At 62.2% G+C, this 17,817-nt stretch overlaps 2 protein-coding genes across 3 annotated transcripts; one reads left to right on the plus strand and one right to left on the minus strand.

Annotated features, from left to right (window-relative positions):
* Positions 1-409: 409 nt before the first annotated feature.
* On the plus strand, positions 410-6,156 carry SLC2A4 (solute carrier family 2 member 4). 2 transcript variants are annotated; one of them, XM_087867539.1, is made up of 11 exons: positions 410-655; positions 1,970-2,086; positions 2,219-2,391; positions 2,481-2,605; positions 2,721-2,836; positions 2,934-3,096; positions 3,184-3,371; positions 3,531-3,635; positions 3,751-3,852; positions 4,269-4,472; positions 4,929-6,145. In XM_087867539.1, exons 1-11 carry the CDS (start codon positions 623-625, stop codon positions 5,130-5,132), a joined length of 1,530 nt encoding a protein of 509 aa, XP_087723665.1. In that variant the 5' UTR covers positions 410-622; the 3' UTR covers positions 5,133-6,145. The 2 variants fall into 2 exon arrangements, with proteins under 2 accessions (XP_087723665.1, XP_045653349.1); XM_045797393.2 differs by lacking the exon at positions 410-655 and adding an exon at positions 1,343-1,568 and having other exon boundaries at positions 4,929-6,156.
* Positions 6,157-6,542: 386 nt separating this feature from the next.
* Positions 6,543-12,173, minus strand: YBX2 (Y-box binding protein 2). Its single transcript, XM_045797395.2, is given in 10 exon segments — positions 6,543-6,911; positions 7,009-7,093; positions 7,380-7,557; positions 7,792-7,892; positions 8,072-8,356; positions 8,822-8,911; positions 9,744-9,777; positions 11,189-11,252; positions 11,847-11,946; positions 11,948-12,173. Coding segments are annotated over 9 exon segments (1,080 nt in total). The 5' UTR covers positions 12,125-12,173; the 3' UTR covers positions 6,543-6,911; positions 7,009-7,042.
* Between the last annotated feature and the right edge of the window lie 5,644 nt (positions 12,174-17,817).

Below are 17,817 nucleotides of genomic sequence, written 5' to 3' on the forward strand. Positions count from 1 at the left end.
CGCCCGCTCGCGCGCGGTCTCAGGCCGCCCGAGTTTTCTCCGGGGCCAGCGTACCTGCTGCATCCCCTACTCCCCGACCCCCGGTCCCAACCCGCCGCGCCCGACTTTCCAGCGCTTCCCCAGCCCCAAGCCCGGCTGCTGGACCGACTCTCCACACGAGGTGGGGCGGGGCCTCCTGGGTTCCGGGACCCTTTTCCCCAAACTTCGCGGCCGCAGGCGCGCAGGCACCCACGGGGCGTGTCTCGCCGGGCTCGCTGGGGAGGCGTGGCCTCGCCCGCCAACCCGCTCCCGGGTCCCAGATTCTAAACCCCAAGCTTAGGGAGGGGCGTGGCCTTCTGGGGTGTGCGGGCTCCTGGCCAATGGGTGCTGCGAAGGGCGTGGCCGTGGGCGCTGCGGGGGCTCTTCGGATCTCTCCCCCCAGCCGGGCTCCGCCAGATCCCCGGGAGCCCTGCCGCTCTCTGGATCCTTGGCTCACGGCAGTGGGTCCCGCCAGGCTCGCCCTCTACACTTCGCTCCGGGACGCCCGTCGCCCTCGGGCCCTCTGCTCGCCAGGCCGGGGCCGCCGACCCGCAGTCGCCTCCCTGTTAACTGCAGCTCCTGCGCCTCCTGTTCCTAAGACAAGATGCCGTCGGGCTTCCAACAGATCGGCTCGGAAGTAGGGTTCAGCATGTGGGGGCGGGACGGGGGCACAGGGCCCGCTTCTCTCGGGCCGGGGTCGCGGTTGGGGTCAGCTAGGGGGCGGACCCTGCGCAGGCGCAGGGGGTGGGGGAGCAGGGGGCCTGGCTATTTATACCCGGGCTGGACAACCCGTGACTGTGGGATTCCAATCCTTCCAAGAGGCTGAGTGGGTCTGGGGGGACCGTTCGGGGGCACGGGCCACCCCGGGATTTCTCGAGTCCAGGGTTCGCCCCTTTCTCCAGGGCGCGGCGGGGCGCGCCCGGATCTGGGGGACATCCTGCCCCCGATCCAGCCCAAGAAAGCAGATCCAGGCGAGTCTTGCCCCCCTGGAACTGTCCGTGTGTCCCGGCTCGCGGGAAGTTTTTCGAGGAGCGGAGGCTCTCGTGGGCCCCCCACCCCCACTTCTGGCCGTCCTCCAGGACGCTGAACTTTCCTTTGGCCGCACGGTTGGTGGAGGGGCTGAGGGGAGTGTCAGCCCCCCCTCCCCCAGCTCAGGTTTCCGCTTGGAGACAGTCTGTGCCGCCAGCAAGCGGCCGCCACCGCCCCTCGCACCACCTTCCCGCCCCCATCCCCTGGGCAGGGCTCTCCTAGGCAGAAGCCGGGCACGGCCCCCCGCCGCCCTGCGGGGGAGCCTAGAGGGGGAGGGAAGGCCGGGGCGGAGACAGAGAAGGCCACCCCAAGGGCCATATGCGGGGAGGAATGACCGCGATGTCCTTTTTGGAATCGTCCTTCTAGAGCGTGTTGGGGGCCTCCAGGAACCCGCTGAGAGCACCCCCAGAGGGGAGGAAAGAGGACAGAGGCCGATGATAAGACACTTGGCGGTTTATAAATCCAGCACTGTCAGGAATCCCCTTAGCATTTGATTTTGATTTTCTCGCTTTCAGGGACAGGTAGGCAAAGGAGGCAACATCACTCCTATCGCCCCTACCCCAGAGGAAACCTAGCTTCAGAGCTGGGAAGTGACTTGCCCAAGGTCACACAAATCTGAATCAAGTCTTAAGGCCTAAGCCTGTCCCAAGGTCACCAAGAAATGGTGAGGCTGAGATCCTCAAACATTTCTCAGCTTGCTGGACTCAAACACCCAGTTTCTCCTCTGTGCCCGGTTACTGTGGCTTCTTCCTGCTCCTGTTTACACTGAGATCTTCGCTCGATTCCTAATATGGCCCAGTTTCCCTCACCCAACATGTTGGATGGAACCCAGCATCTTCAGGCTCCGGCTGGGCCCAGGCCCCTGGCCGAAGGAAAGAAATCATGATTCCATGTGACCTCCTCTCTGCTTCTGCCTCCCCAGGACGGGGAACTCCCTCAGCAGCGAGTCACTGGGACCCTGGTCCTCGCTGTCTTCTCTGCTGTGCTTGGCTCCCTGCAGTTTGGCTACAACATTGGGGTCATCAATGCCCCGCAGAAGGTGAGGGGCCTGCTGCGGGCAGAGTGGGCCGTCCGAACAAGGAGGGCAAGGGACAGGGACAGCAGAGGAGAGCGGAGGGGGAAGTCTCTGCAGGCGGTCACTCCTCCACTGTCTCCCCCACCCCCCACCCAGGTGATCGAACGGAGCTACAATGAGACGTGGCTGGGGAGGCAGGGGCCTGAGGGACCCGGCTCCATCCCACCAGGCACCCTCACCACCCTCTGGGCCCTCTCTGTGGCCATCTTTTCTGTGGGCGGCATGATCTCCTCCTTCCTCATTGGCATCATCTCTCAGTGGCTGGGAAGGTATGGGGCTGGCTGGCCAGCGTGGGGGGGGGCAGGAAGGCGGCCCCCGCATGGCACCCTAACTCTCGGCCCCACTCTTTGCCTGCCAGGAAGAGGGCAATGCTGGTCAACAACATCCTGGCGGTGCTGGGGGGCGCCCTCATGGGCCTGGCCAACGCTGCTGCGTCCTACGAAATGCTCATTCTGGGACGGTTCCTCATAGGCGCCTACTCAGGTACCAGCGACGGGCACCACGGCCCTGCCCAGCGCCCTGCTCTCCTCCACCAGCCCTGAGTTTGGGGGTGGGAGGGGCCCTGTGCCCTCAGCCCTCTCTTCTTCCCTCCGCCCAGGGCTCACGTCGGGGCTGGTGCCCATGTACGTGGGGGAGATCGCCCCCACTCACCTGCGGGGCGCCTTGGGGACACTCAACCAACTGGCCATCGTCACTGGCATTCTGATCGCCCAGGTGACTGGGCCTGGCCTTACGGGTGGCTAGGCAGGGGGTTGAGTGGGGCTCTGCGCTGAACGGCCTGCCCCCCTTCCTTCCCGCCCTGCTCCCGCAGGTGCTGGGCTTGGAGTCCATGCTGGGCACGGCCACCCTCTGGCCCCTGCTCCTGGGCATCACCGTCCTGCCCGCTCTCCTGCAGCTGATCCTGCTGCCCTTCTGCCCAGAAAGCCCCCGCTACCTCTACATCATCCGGAACCTGGAGGGGCCCGCCAGAAAGAGTAAGCTTCCCCCGCCCCCACCTTGCTAGCACCTGTCCTGCCGGCCCCCCTCCCCCGCCTCTCCGGCCTGACCCAAGTCACCTCCAGGTCTGAAGCGCCTGACTGGCTGGGCTGATGTGTCTGGCGCGCTGGCCGAGCTGAAGGAGGAGAAGCGGAATCTGGAGCGGGAGCGGCCGCTGTCCCTGCTGCAGCTCCTGGGCAGCCGCACGTACCGGCAGCCCCTGGTCGTCGCCGTCGTGCTGCAGCTGAGCCAGCAGCTGTCCGGCATCAACGCTGTACGTGCGTGGCGGCCTCGGGTGGGGCAGGGCCGAGGGAGCCGCTAGCCCCCGCCCCCCCCGCCCCCGTGTTCAGACGTGGGGTCAGTCCAGCGGGCTGTGGCTGCCAGGGAGGGAGGGACGTGCCTGCCAGCCCCTTTCCTGCTCCTCCTGTTGTAGGTTTTCTATTATTCAACCAGCATCTTCGAGACAGCGGGGGTAGGGCAGCCGGCCTACGCCACCATAGGAGCTGGAGTGGTCAACACGGTCTTCACCTTGGTCTCGGTAACTGCTGGCGCCCACCGTTGGCTTCGCGTCCCCCCCCCCCGCCCCAGCCCCCCAGTGCCTCCCCCGTCCTGTGCCGCAGGCGCCCCCCGCCAAGCCCTGACTCTCGCGGCAGGTGTTCCTGGTCGAGCGGGCTGGGCGCCGGACGCTGCACCTCCTGGGCCTGGCGGGAATGTGTGGCTGTGCCATCTTGATGACCATAGCTCTGCTTCTGCTGGTGAGGCCTGGGGACTGGGAAGGGAGCCGCGGCCCGGCCCGTGGGAGCCCCCCCCCGGCCCGGAGGCTCTGTGCCCACGCAGGACCACTCCTCGACATGATCCCCGGGGCCACCCGTGTGCTCCCAAGGGACCCCTCCCTTCCTCTGGGAGGAAGCTCAAGCCCAAGGCTGGCGGCCAGGAAGGAGAGCCCCTGTCCAGCCTCAGGCACAATCATTCCTCGGGACCCGCTTTAGGACCAAGAGAGAGTGGGCCGCTTACCAGCCGAGAGGGCATTCACCTCCCCTGTGCCCCGAGCAGGGCAGGAATAGGGCAGCCAGCCTGACCTGGGCTGCCAGGCTCCTCCGTGAGCTGCTGGGAGGGGCGCGTTTCAGTTCTCTGCACGACCTGAACTCCCGTCTCTCCTCGCCGGCCACAGGAGCGCGTCCCCGCCATGAGCTACGTCTCCATCGTGGCCATCTTCGGCTTCGTGGCGTTCTTTGAGATTGGCCCTGGCCCCATCCCCTGGTTCATCGTGGCCGAGCTGTTCGGCCAGGGCCCCCGCCCAGCGGCCATGGCCGTGGCTGGCTTCTCCAACTGGACGTGCAACTTCATCATCGGCATGGGTTTCCAGTATGTCGCGGTAGGTGCCCGCGTCTCGTCCCCGGCTCCCACCCTGTAGGCCAGAGGGGGGCACGTCACAGCCAGCCCACTTGGCTGTCTGGGGATCACTTTGGTGGACCACGTGGGCCCTGAAAACCGCCTGCTCGGCCACAATCGAAGGAATGAAGGGAGCCCAAGTACGTGGGCTAACAGCAGAGGTGCCTTTGAAACCAGCTGTGGCCTGGCTTTCTTAGAGTGAAACGACGAACTTCGCGTCCCTACTGCGGGTGGTTGGGAATCCGCTCTGAGCAGCGCGACTGCACTGCGGACGGGCAAGGGGGAGACGGAGGACGGGAGGTGGGACCCAGACGATCCTTTCTTGGCTCATTCCCAGTCGCTTCCCTTGCCCGGCCAAGGAGCACCTGCCAGGGCCGTTAGTGCCCGGCTGCCCGAGACCACCCAGCCCCCCCAACACCTCTTTCTCCATCTGTCCCAGGAGGCTATGGGGCCCTACGTCTTCCTTCTGTTCGCCGTCCTCCTGCTGGGCTTTTTCATCTTCACCTTCTTAAGAGTGCCTGAAACCCGAGGCCGGACGTTCGACCAGATCTCGGCCGACTTCCGCCGGACGCCCTCTCTCTTAGAGCAGGAGGTGAAACCCAGCACAGAACTCGAGTACTTGGGGCCCGACGAGAACGACTGAGGGGCCGGGCAGGGGCGGGAGGGCCGTGCTCTCGCCCCCCTGGAGACCCCTCGTCTCCTCTGTAGCACTTTGGCCCTCTCTTCCCCGTTGCTTCCAGGGTGAAGCCCCTGCGTCCTGGCAGAATCGGGAAGCTGGAGGGAAGGGTGCTCCGAGCACCCCTCATTCCCCTCGTGTGACTCTTGGATTATTTATGTGTCGTGGTTAGGCTGTGGCCATCAGGGTGGGCCATTCTCCCAGCTCATCCCCTCCCTCCTCCGGAGCCCGCCCCACCCCCACCCAGCCTCCGTTCCAAATACTCTCCCTCCTTGCTAGAGAAGGGGGGGTGCAGGGAGGAGAGGCCCTGGGGCTGACTTCTTAGTGGGTGGAAGGAAGCAGGGAGCAGGATTGAAGAAGAAAAGTAGCTCCTGCCACCTCGGACTCCTCCCACTTGCTGGCACTTTCTGTGAATTCTTGCCACACAGACTCTGGGTGAAGGGGGTCCTGTCTTGACCCCTCCCAGACAGAGGACGCACCCTCCCAAGGCCTAAGCTCACCTCTGCTGGCAGGCTCAGCTCTCTCGCTCAAACTTCCAGGGCAAGAGAGCCACGTGCCCATGCGTGGTGAGAGGGACTGCTCCCCGAGGCTGCCGGCGGGGGGGGGGGGGGGGTGCTGCTCTTGCCTCCTCTCTCTTCCTCAAGGCTGTTCTACCCACAAGCTTTTGACCAACTAAGGGAAAGAGGAGTTTGAAAGGCTGCCTGTAAACACGGGGTGGGAGGAGCCTTCAGATATTTTTGTATATGTTTGCAAAAGGGATAGGGACAAGAAACCAAAGGTCTCTTGTACTAAATGTATATATATATATAGATAGATAGATCCGTACATAAAGTTACCATATGCAACACGCGTCCTGTCATGGAGGCACCCGGGCATGGGCTGCACAGGGACTGCAGCTCCCTGTCCCCCTCTGCGTCCCTGTGTCCACCCTGTCTTAGCTCGAGGCCCAAGGATCCTCTGGGTGTGGTCATTCTGCCCCCACTTAAGCTCCTAGTCATTGCCCTTTTTTTTTTTTTTTAACTAAGCCCTACACTGAACGTGGGGCCTGAACGCACGACCCCAAGATCAAGAATGGCACGTTCTACCCACTGAGCCAGCCAGGCGCCCCTGGTCATTGCTTTCACGATCAGTAAATGCTCAGTGAGTTGTAGCCGCAATGGCAGCCGCTGCCCTCAGCACTTCCAGAACATTCCTGCAGGGGAGAGGTCAGCCCGGTTACAGATGGGAAGGGTGAGTCTCACAGGGGGAAGCACCTCCAGAGGCGCAGGAGGGCTCAGGACCCCGCCCTGCCCCACATGCCCCGCCGCCCCCTTTGGCAGGGAGTTCCCAGCCATTCTCCACAAAAAAGAGGCCGAGACCAAGACCAAGACCATGGGGAAAGCCTGTTTTTGTTTTTACTGGAGGCTCAGGTGGTACATGACGGTTCATAAAATGGCTTCAGAGGTAGGGGCTAGAGGGGAGACAAAAAATAAACTGGGGTGGGAAAGAAAAACAACCAGGAGGAGGTAAGAGCTGGCTGGTTCCTTCTCAGCCTGATTTAGGGGAGGGAGGTGGTGCCTCTGAACAGTAGGATGGAGCCCTTCCTTCAGCCCTTGGTAAGGGAGAGGGAGAGCAAAAGGCTGTTCCTTCGGGCCTCCTGAGTCTCAAGGAAAAGGGGAAAGCCGGTGTTTTGATGTCATGAATTATGGGAAGGGGGGAGGGGGTGCTGGGTGGGGTACAGGGCAGTTGGAAAAACTGGCAGATAACCTGTGTGAGAGAAAGACAGGGACAAATCGTGACCGGCGACCCGTCCTCAGGCCCCAGCGCTCCCCCTCCCGGACTGCCCACGGGCGCAGCCGCTCACCAGATGGTAGCTCTGGGGGTCCTTCGTGTTGGAGTCACTCCAGTATGGTGGTGGGGGGGTCCCCACTGTTGATGGGGGCCGAGGTCTGGAGAGAACAGGGGTGGTCATATGAAACCCTCTCATTCTTGAGAGCCCCCCAACTCTAACGTTCTTATACCTTTTTCCTTCCCATTCCTCCCACCAGCGGGGGCTGAGGCTCCAAGCAGAGCTAGAGAGGAGTCTGGGGTGGGGGGGCACCTGCTGGAGGTCGTGGACCCAGCAGCCCAAGCTCCCTGGTGTTGGGTGGGGGGCGAGCAGGGAAGGAAAGGGAAACAGGCTGGGGCCTTTTCTCTTACCCCCCTTGCCCCCCACCAAGCAGCCCATGTCCTCACCTCCGGGGCTGTGAGCTGCCTGGGTCCGGGGGGCTGCTGCCGCCGCCGCTGGAAGTACGGGCGGTTTCGTGGGCGCTGGGGCTCAGGCCGGGAACCATCAGTGGGGCCTTGGCTGGGCTTGGTCTCTCCATCCCCACCTTCTGTGGTAGGCTGCTGGGGTGGCCTGGGGCGGAAAGGCCTGGGGAGACAAGTGGGGGACCCTGGAGGGGGCAGGGAGCCTGTGTGTTCCGTCTCCCTCCCTCCCAGGGCTCCCCCAGCAGAGAGGGTCCAGCCTGTTTCCCACCGCTCTGGGCATCACTCAGCTGCCCTGCCCTCCTTGTCACTAGCCTCAGGCTCCTCTTAGACTCACTCTTCCCCCCCCCCCCCCATACTGGACAGCAAGGGGAAGACAGCCCCAGAAAGGGAGTTTTACCTTCGGTACCGAGGCCGGAATCTGGGAGGGGGGACGCGCTCGTCTCCCTGTTGGTCCCCCTCCAATGGGGCTGTCTCTTTGGGCTCTACCCCGTCGGTGCCCTAGGAACACACAAAGGCCTGGGGGAGCAGGGGGACCACCTGCCGCCCAGGACCCCAGCATTGGGGGCCCTTCCCAGCCTTCCTCCACTTCCTCCGGAGACTTGGAGAACTCTGTCCTCACCGGCGCCCCCTCCCTTCCCAGGATGTGGCAGCAGCTTCCACGAGCCTAGGACCCCCACCTCTATAGGCTGCTGCTGGTTGGGCGGCCTTGGGCCTCGCACAAAGCGCCGTCGGTAGAAGAAGGGAGGTGGGCGCCGCCGCCTGGGCCTCTGCCCAGAGTCCTCGGCTCGCTCCCCTTCGCTGCCCGCTTCCGTCCCGCCTGATGGCGCCTGTGCCACCATGGGTGGCGGGGCAGCTGGACGAGGCCGGGGGGTGAACCTACGGAACCTGCGTCGGTTGGGGGCGTAGCGGCTGCCCTTCACCGGCACGCCGCCGGGCCCGGTTACGTTAGCGGCTTCCGCACCCTGGAGGGGAGGGGGGCAGTGAGCTCACTCCGCCTGCATGCCCCACGTTCCCAAACCTGCTTCCCCTTCTGCCAGCTAACCCCCCCCCCCCCCCAGCTTGCTGCAGCTCCTCCACTGCTGCGTTTCCTGCCCTCCCCCAGGGGCCTGGGCCTGCGTGTGGACCCTTCTGGGAGGGCCCCCTCTGTAACTTGCCCTTCCAGAGTAGCTGCTACTGGAGCCTCTTGCGGGGGGAGAAGGTGGGGGAGGAGGAGGGTGGACTGGGGACACGTGGAGTACAGACTGGAAGGGCCCGGATGTTGTCAAGGGACGAGAGGGACGCCGTCTGTAGGACGCCAGAGTGGCGAAGGCCGAGCAGTGCTCCTCGGGAGAGCGTGGCCCCGTTCCCCTGGCCTGGGCTAACTGGCCCGCAGAAATGGGGACCTCCCTCCCCCAGCCCAGCCGCCCCTGCCCCGCAGCAGCGCGAACCTTCTCTCCCTCCACGACATCGAACTCCACTGTCTCCCCGTCTCCGACGCTGCGCAAGAACTTCCTGGGGTTGTTCCTTTTAATGGCCGTCTGGCAGGGGAAAGGCCACGAGAAAGGTGAGGGCGGCAAGCCCGGGGTCTCCCTCACCCCTGCTGGGTGCGCCACCCCCATTTCGTTGTGTTCACCGTCAGTCATCCGTGTGGCCCGGCCGGAGGGCGGAGCGCGGCCGCAGGCCAAGTTCAGTGGGGGAGAAGCCGCAAAGCAGCCCAAAGCAGCCGTCTCCCCGCGCCTGTGCCCTCGGCCTGTCCCTGGGACGCTCTCCCTCCTCCCTTTACCCCTCAGGGGCTTCCCAAGGGGAGGCCGCAAGCAGGCCTGCAAGCAGACCCAAGCGCAGAGGCGCGCTAAGCGGCAGCGTGGGCGGACGGCTCTGCGGGGCTGGCCTGGAAGCTCCTGCCCGAGGCAGCGGCATCACCTGCGAGGCTCGCTCGAGGCCCGGGCCTCCCCCAGCCTCACTGCCTCAGCAGCTCTGGGGTGGGGCCGGAGTGGGCAGGGCAGGGGATGCTGCTGCTGCGGGGACCACGCTTTGAGAACCATGCACCCACGCGTCCCTAGCCTGCGCCCTCTCCCTCAGAACACGGCCTAGGCCTCGTTCTCGTGTTAGCAGGTCCTGACGGAGGGCGTGAGCACTCCAGGGCCGGGGGGCAACAAGCTCACTTCTCACGCAGACAGCGTGGCACACGTGCGGCCAATGCGGCTGATATGGGCACCTGAGGCGAGGGGGAGGCGGGACCATCGCCCGGCGGACACGCGGTTGTGGGGGGGGGAAGCGGGGGAAAGGCTGCATGTCGCTGCTGCGAGGCTGATGGCAAAGGCCTTCCGAGAGAGGGTGGTTCTCCCCCACTCTCCTCCCCCCAGCTCTTACCTGGTGAACAAAGACATCCTCCTTGGTGTCATTCCTGCAGAACAGGAAGGGTTGTTAGGGGGGACCTTGGTGAGGCCTCCCCAGCTGCCCAAGCCTAAAAGCAGCAGGCCCCTCCTTACTGGCCTCCCCTGGCTCCTGGCGGGGGGTGGGGGGGGGGAGGCTGGAGACGGGGCCCAGGCAGAGACAAGAGCCAGAAGTTGGTATAAAGAGAAGTATAGCGAAAACCTCAGTGAAAGCCCTGAGCTTCCTTAGGGCGGAGGGGAGAAGGCAAAGTCACCTTGAAGACGCTGGGCCAGCGCTTTACCTGCTGAGGACTCACCTCTCTGCCCCAGGGGCACCTTAGAACCTGGCAGTGCTGAGTGTAACTATCCCTGGCCAACACCCCTGCCCCAGCCCCTATCATGGCTGGAAAATTCCTCTCCATGTCTTCCCTTCTAGTCTAGAAGAAGGGAGAAAGTGCGGACAGGAGAGAGGTGTAGAACGAGCTTGAGAAGGGGACAATGTGTCTAGAACCTGCTGGAAACATCCCCAAGACTTTGTTCTCACCCTCAGCCCAGAGGGGAACCCCAGAGGCAGGACCCCGCTCAATATACCAAGGGACCAAGGGTGAGAAAGAAGATAATATTCCACCATTCTCGATCACGACTTGCCTATTACCCCAGTTTATCCTAGCACCCCATGGCTGGGAGGGGAGAATGGAGAGATTTTCCTTCAGAACTTCCCAGGAGCCCTCGGTTTCCAGAATTAGAGAGGGACCCTTCCCTAGATCAAATGTTCTCGCTCTAAAGCACTTGGATCTGCACAAAGGTCAGCCTGCTAAGAGGGAACTGGGGCCTCCCAGGAGGGCTGGGCTGGGCAGGGTGCCCAGGCTGGGGAAGGGCCCACTGGGGGAGACCTGGCTCCTCTCCCCAGTAGCGGCAGGGTTGGGGCTGTCCAGCTGAAGGAAGGCAGCAGCCTCTGCCGGGGCTGGCTTCCTTCCCCAGCCTGCCCCCCCTTAGCCTCCGTCCTGCCAGGGTCAGGTGGGGGGATTCAAATGAGCCAGCAGCCCTCTAAGGGAGATGAGTCAGGGGAGTGCTCCTCCAGCTGCCCGAAACAGGAAATGAGTGAGGATTTCAGCCCCGAGCCCTGAGGCGCAGATAGCAGGTACATTCTGCCCCCAAGCCAAGCAAACTAAACCCACAGGGTGAGACAGACAAGCTGGGCCGCTCAGAGCCAGGTTTGCTAAGTTCCGAGATTAACTCTCTCCTGCCCTCGGAGAAGCAGAAGCGCGGGAGCTTCATCTTGCCCGCATTTGCGCAGCGGCTAAAGCCTTTCAATCAGCATCAGCTGGACGTTGCAACCCTGTGCCTCAGCAGGGGGAGAGAGAGGAGGTCGGGAGGGTGTCCAGTCCCACAGGCCAGTTTGGAAGACACCCCTTCCACCCCCTCCCCAGGTTTCTCAGATACCTGTTGATGAATCCGTAACCATTCCGGACGTTGAACCATTTGACAGTGCCCAGGACTTGGATTGCTGCCAGGCAGGGATGCAGTGGGGGCAGTAAGATGGGGGGGAAGAGATGGAGTTGGGCTCAGTTTGGAGACACTCCAAATGCAATCTACCTCCCTTTACCTATTAAGCATCACTTCAAGCCACCGGTTTCACCCAGTAGCTTCAAGGCATTCTTTCTGATCCCAGGTCCACCAAATGGAAGCGCCCACACAGCGGGGCTCAGGCTTTCAAGACACTTCCAACTTTAAGTCACGTTCATCGTGGGCTACAAATCCAGGCCCTTCACCTAGAACCGGGCACTCACCGGGCCCACCAAGTCCTGCCCTCCCAATGTAAGGGTTCCCAGTGCACCTGCTTCCCTAGGCCCGAGTCTCCTGCCGTGGGGCTGTGCCCAAGGCCCCAGCAGGACCTGCCCACCACGCCCTCCCAACAGCGAAGGCGAGGCGGGATTTCCCACCAGGCGAACTCACTTGGGTCAGCTGCCCTCAGCCCAGCGAGTCCTTTGAGCCTCGGGCCAGGCCGGCCTTCGGCTCTCGGGACCGCGTGGGTTCCGCGATGCCCCTCCCCCAGCCCGTCGACCCCATAGAGCCGCTCTGGCACGCGCCCGCCCCTCACCCAGCACCGGCTTGTCCGCCTGACTCCGGGCCGGGGGCGCGGGAGTCCCCGACGCTGCCGTCGCCGGGTTGCCAGGGGTGCGGGGACCCGGCGCCGAGGGGGGTCCCGGCAGCGGGGCCCGAGGCGGCTCCGACCCCGCCGCCGCCCGCCCCGCCGCCTGCTTTCTGTGGCTCCCCCGCGGGCACCGGTACCACCACCGCTACCACCCCTGCCGCCGTCGCGGGCACCGTCGCCGCGGGGGCCGCTGTCGCCACCGCTGCCGCCTCCGCCTCGCTCATCCCGCCGGGTCCGGTACCGGCCCCCGCCGCCGCCACCTCCTCCGCCTCCGCCGCCGCCACCGCCCCGGCCCCTCCCCCCGGCTCGTGAACCCGCCGCCCGGCTCGGTCCTCGCGCCCCGAGCCTCGCCCGCACGCCGGCAGCGGGCCCCGGACCGAGGCCAATCGCAGCCCGCAGCTGCGGCGCGCGCAGGCCCCGCCTCCCGGCCACAGGCCAATCGGAGAGGAGCAGCTCCCAGCCCGCACGCCGGCCACGCCTCCCGGACTTCGCGCGGAGGCCGAGGCCAGGTCTCACCGCCCCGTAAGTACACCTGAGCCCCGCCCCGCGGCCGTCACATGACCGCCGCCAGCCCAGCCTATTGGCCGACGGCCCCTTTCCCCTCCCCCTCCGCCCCTCTCCACCGGCCGCGGGAAATCAAACGGGCTGGTCGCGCCCCAACCGCCACCTGGCCTCTACGCGCAGGGCGGGGCGGGGGCGCAGCTCCAGGGTTGCCCCTGACGACCCGGGTGGGGGGCCGGCGCCGTCAGCCTCCGCTCGGGCTGTGGGCGGCACCGTTCCCCTCAGCCCTCGAGACTGCCGGTGCTCGCACACCGCCACTCCCCGGGGATGCCCCGCATGCTCCAAGCCGCGTACCCGCCCGCGCCGTAGAAGGACGACTTTCTCAGCTCACTTTTGCTTTTGAGGTAGAATTCCTAGAACAAAATGCACAACTCCGTTTATCCGTGCGGCCAACACCCTGGTCAAGGCTGTTTTGACCTCGCCCGAGGCAGGAAGTTCCCTCGAACCCCCCCCAGCCTCCCCGCGGACCCCCCGTTTCGGGGTCCCGCGCGCCCGGGTCGCCCCGTCCAGCTCCCGGGCCGCTCCGCCCGCCTTCTTCCTTTCCCCCAACCGGCCAGGCTCTGCGGCCTCTCGGCCTTTGCACGGGCACTTTCCTCCACCTAGAACGCGCCTCCGTGATTCTCAGGATGACCTCACTAGCACATCATCCTTCATTTTTCTGCTGGCGTGCTTGAAGATCTGAGTGTCTCTTGCACCTGCCCGTTTGTTCTGTCCCCCCTGCCCCCGCCCCGCGAGGCTGAACTGCAGGGAGGTAAGGACGTGTCCCCATTCCGCAGATGGGAAGACTGAGGTCCCGGCGCGAGGCTTGCCCCAGGTTTCAAGGGAGCCCGGGTGCTCGCCCCAAGCTGCAGTGCCCCTCCCGGACTAATGCGGCTGCAGAAGTCGCTCCTCCAGAGCGCCGCCCTCACCCCCCGACCCGGGCGGCGCGTATTTTTAGCCGGGACGCTGCGCCCTAGCCAGCCCTCGTGCCCGCACGCGCCGCGGGCGCCACGTGCGCGTCCCCAGTCCCGGGGTCCGCTCTCCAGCCGTGGCCGCAGCCGCGGCTGCAGCCGCAGCCGCAGCCAATCCCGGTGCCGGCGCGCCCTCTGCCTGCCGCTCCCGGAGGTGCCGGCGTCCTCGCGGCCCTGCCACCGGCTCCTCCGCCCGCCCACCCCTGCGGCCCTGCCCGGAGCGACCGTTCTCTCTGTCCCAGCGCCTCGGGCAACGCGGAAAGAAAAAGGGGGGAAAGTGAGAAAACAACTAAATCACCAGGCAAAGCCGTGAAGGATGCAGAAATGACCACCGTCCCTTGGACTGTTAAGGACCGAGGTTCCTGTGTCCAGCCCCTAGCTCGAGGAAGGCAGAAGCAGGAGGCAGGAGGGCAGGAATGGGGCAAGACAGGAGACCACACAGGGTGGCACGGCAGCAGAGGGAGTTCTGGTGTGGACTGGGTAACTGCACTGTGAGAAGGGTGAGCCCTGTCTGGGGTAAGGTTAAAAAGATGTCAGGAGACCCCCCGGGGTGAGGGCAACAGCTCCGATGCAGGAAACCATTCTTGCTCATACAACAGAGACATGGTCTTTATCTCCACCGACAGGAATGAGCAGATGCTATAGAGATAAGCAGTTAATTTCCCTGTTCAATGGAAGGGTTTGCCCGTGTGATTTTCCGGTGATTTAAATATATTTGTGGGCTAGAGCTAGCAAGGGCTCCAGGCATTCTAGCCAAAAGGCTTCTTCCTCTGCCACCCTCCATTCCCTTCTGTCCATCTCGAGTTCACTGTCTTGCCTTGTCTTGTTCACTGTTTTTAACAAAATAGAAGCGAAACCCCCGCCTCCTTAATTGTCGTTGCCCTTCGCAGCGCCATCAAAGACACCAGGCTTCCTGAAAGCAGTCTTGACGGTCTCTGCTTCCTCGTGTTTCACTCACACCCCACCAGCCCAAATCTGGTTTCTCCCCTGCCACTCCACCGAGATGTCTTCGGCAACTGTCCACCAGCCCTTCCTAATCGAGACAGTCACTGCCTGGTGTCGGGTTCTCTTCCCACTCCGTCCAGAGCCCCGAGGCGGCTTTGCCATGCCCTTCTGCCTCTCCTTCTGCGGCTTGTTCTCCTCCACCGGCCTCTGTCTTTTCTGGACTGCCTTCTCCTGCCTCCTGCCACCTGCCTTCTGCAGGTCATCCTACTCATTATTCACTCCCCCCAGTCTGGGCGGCCACCTGCCACGGATGGCTCCGGAGCCTGCGTGTCCAGCCCTGAGCCCCTCCCACCTCCTAGCAGACTGAGCCGGTTCTCTCTAGCTAGTTGACCCCAGGCTTCTGAAACCTGACAAGCCTCCATATAACCTCCTCCTTGCCCCCCTGCCCCCCCGCCGCTCCTCGCCTCGCACCCACAAGCAATCATTCTTTGGTGCCCATCACTCACTTGTGGAAGTTTCCCTCGGCTGCCCAGGCGTAGCACAGCAGAGGTGAAGATGCATGATATCAAACCGAGATACTGTCTGAACGATTTAAAAGCTGGTGCCGTCGGTGCCCCTCGTTCCAGGTACTCCCCGCGACTCCCCACCCCAACACACTCACCTTCTCGCTGCCCAGACCAGAGTTGACGCCTTGTCTCCTCTAACACCTGCTCTCTGTTTTCTCAGCCACTCCAGAGAGTGCAGACCTACAGCCTTCACCTCTGCTCCCTGTCCCCTCTTTCCAAGCTCGCCTAGCGCTGCCAGATCCTTGACCTTTCCTCCGCATCTGGTATTACTTACCACCTCCTTGTGGAAACCTCCTCCTTGTTTCTTTTTTTTAACCTGTTCGTAATAAGAGTTAATATTTATTTAGCACCTCACCATGTGCCACACACCATGCTAAGCATCTTAGGTGCCCTCAATCATTAATTCCTTAACAACAACCCTGGGAAATGGGTACTGTCATTATCCCCATTCTTCAGATAAGGAAACTGAGGTGTCGGGGGTTAAGCAACCAGCCCAAGACCACACAGCTGCAGAACAAGCCAAGTGGGGCTTCAAAAGCAGGGCGTATCTTCTGAGTCACCAACCTCCTTCCACCGCGCTGGGACCACACTTTTCCATCCCTTCTAGTTCTTTCCATATGTCAGGCTTTTCCTTCCAAAGCAAATTTCTTGAAAACCTGTCTGCGTTACCTGGGCTCTGCTTCTTCCCTTGGCCTGGCCTCCGGGAAAGACATTGACACGTGCCGTCCCCGAGTTCAGGGGACACCTTTTTGTCCTTGTTCCTCTTCCTCCACCTCGGTCTACGTAGCAGGTGCACCTGGAGACCATTTCGTTCTCAGAGTTCTTCATGGGCTCCTCAGCCTTCCTAAAGGTCAGAGCCCCTAGTTCTTCTCTTCTTCTGGCTCTATGACCTCTTCTTTGGAGAGCCCACCCAGTCCCACCGCTTCAGATAATGACCTGTTATGGGTCAGATTGTGTCCCCTTGGGAACCCACGTTGAAGTCCTAATCCGCACACCTGCGAATTGTGACGATATTTGGACATAGGGTCTTGGCAAGTGTAATCAATTCAGGTGAGGTCCTTAGGGTGGCCCCTTCATCCGGTGTGACTGGAAACTGTCACATAAAGGCAGATGCGGAGGGAGAGTGCCCCATGATGACAGGCAGAGGTCCCAGCACCACAAGCTGTCACGAGGCCATCGGCAGCTGGAAGACGAACGCTCAAGACTTCGGAGAGAGGCCAGCCCTGCTGACATCTGGATTTCAGACTTCCCTCCTACAGAACCGTAAGCATAAATTCTGACTTTTAAGCACCAAGCTTGTGGCACTTCGCTATGGTGGCCCTTGGGAACCAAGAGCCAGCCCAAACCCAGATGACTCCCTAGTCCGTGCCTCCATCCCGGGCCCCCTGAGCTCCACACTCGGGATGGCCAGCTGCCAGCCGTGAATCCCCGGAGTCCCCTGTCTTGGGAAGGGGCTCCACCATATCCGGACCCAGATGGATGAACCCCGCCTACCCCAGCCGGTTCACCCCATCCGCAGCTCTCACCTGCACCCCTCTCACGAGCCTCCCACCGGCTTGCCTTCCTCTTCCTCAGGACTGCCCCCTTCCAGCCCATTTTGCACAGAGTACTCCCCAGCAAAGTAGCCTTCCATACATCCTGTCCTCCCATCCTGCTTGATCGCCATTACAGTAATTATTCATACCTGCTATTTCCTTGTCCGTATTTTCTTGTTTGTGATGTGTACGCTTGAGATCTTGTCTGTCTCGTTCGCTGCTCTATTCTCAGTGCCTGAAACTGTAACCAACCTCTAGCAGGTGACCAGTAAAGATGCATAGATGAAGTAACTTAATACTTAGGCACCTTCAAAGATTTCTGTATTTATTTGAGAGAGAGAGTGAACACGAGCAGGGAGAGACAGATGCAGAGGGAGAGAGAATCTCAAGCGGACTCTGCACTTAGTGCAGAGCCCGACCTGGGGCTTGAACTCATGACACCGGGATCAGGACCTGAGCCAAACCAAGAGTCAGACACTCAACCTACTGCGCCCCCAGGCCCCACCCCCTTCAATATACCTATTCCCTACGGCCAGTAGTTCGTCCATGGGGCACATGGCCCAGAGAAATTCCCTTACAGGTCTGCAAGGAGCCGGGCATGGGAATGGGGAGGTGGGACATTACAGGCAACCTGGGCATCCAGCGCTGGGGGTGTGCGGGGAAAGTGTGGGCGGTGTCCACCTGGCCTGTTCTGCAGCGGTTAGGAGTGACAGTCCCGGGCACTGGCTGACTCAGTCTGTGAAGCATCTGCCTTCGGCTCAGGTCATGATCCCGGGGTCCTGGGATCGAGTCCCACGTCAGGCTCCCTGCTCAGCAGGGACCCTGCTTCTCCCTCTCCTCCCTGCTCCTGCTCTCTCTTGCTATCTCTGTTGCTATCTCTGTCACTCTCAAATAAATAAATAAAATCTTTAAAAAAATAAGAATATTTCAGGTCAGGGCGCCTGGGTGGCTGAATCGGTTCAGCGTCCGACTCCTGATTTCAGCTCAGATCCTGATGTCAGGGTCGTGGGATCAAGCCCCACGTCAGGCTCTGCACTCAGCCTGAAGTCAGCTTGGGATTCTCTCTCCCTCTGGCCCTTCCCACTCGTGCTCTTCCTCTCTCTAAAATAAATACTTAAGTTATTTAATTAATAAAAATTAAAATATTTCAGGTAGTTTGCAGTAAAATGTATATATTTATTTATTTCTTCAACAAACATTTATTGAGCACCTACTGTGTGCCAGATGCTATCAAAAGGTGTTGTGGACACAGTAGTGAATAAGACACACTAGTTTCCTGCACTCCTACAACTCACATTCTAGTGAAGGGCCCGTGACGAAATGAGTAAGCAGGTGCACGTGATAATTACAGAGAGAATAG

The sequence above is a fragment of the Ursus americanus genome, chromosome 14 (genome assembly GCF_024610735.1).
Source record: "Ursus americanus isolate L20-20 chromosome 14, mUrsAme1.1.p, whole genome shotgun sequence".
Taxonomy (NCBI): domain Eukaryota; kingdom Metazoa; phylum Chordata; class Mammalia; order Carnivora; family Ursidae; genus Ursus; species Ursus americanus.

What these genes read in the sequence shown, in the direction of transcription:
- SLC2A4 (XM_087867539.1), top strand. Translation starts at nt 623, where the DNA reads ATGCCGTCGGGCTTCCAACAGATCGGCTCGGAA. An exon ending in CTGGCATTCTGATCGCCCAG is followed by an intron (nt 2,837 to 2,933) that starts GTGACTGGGCCT and finishes CTGCTCCCGCAG; the next exon opens with GTGCTGGGCTTGGAGTCCAT. An exon ending in CCATAGCTCTGCTTCTGCTG is followed by an intron (nt 3,853 to 4,268) that starts GTGAGGCCTGGG and finishes CGCCGGCCACAG; the next exon opens with GAGCGCGTCCCCGCCATGAG.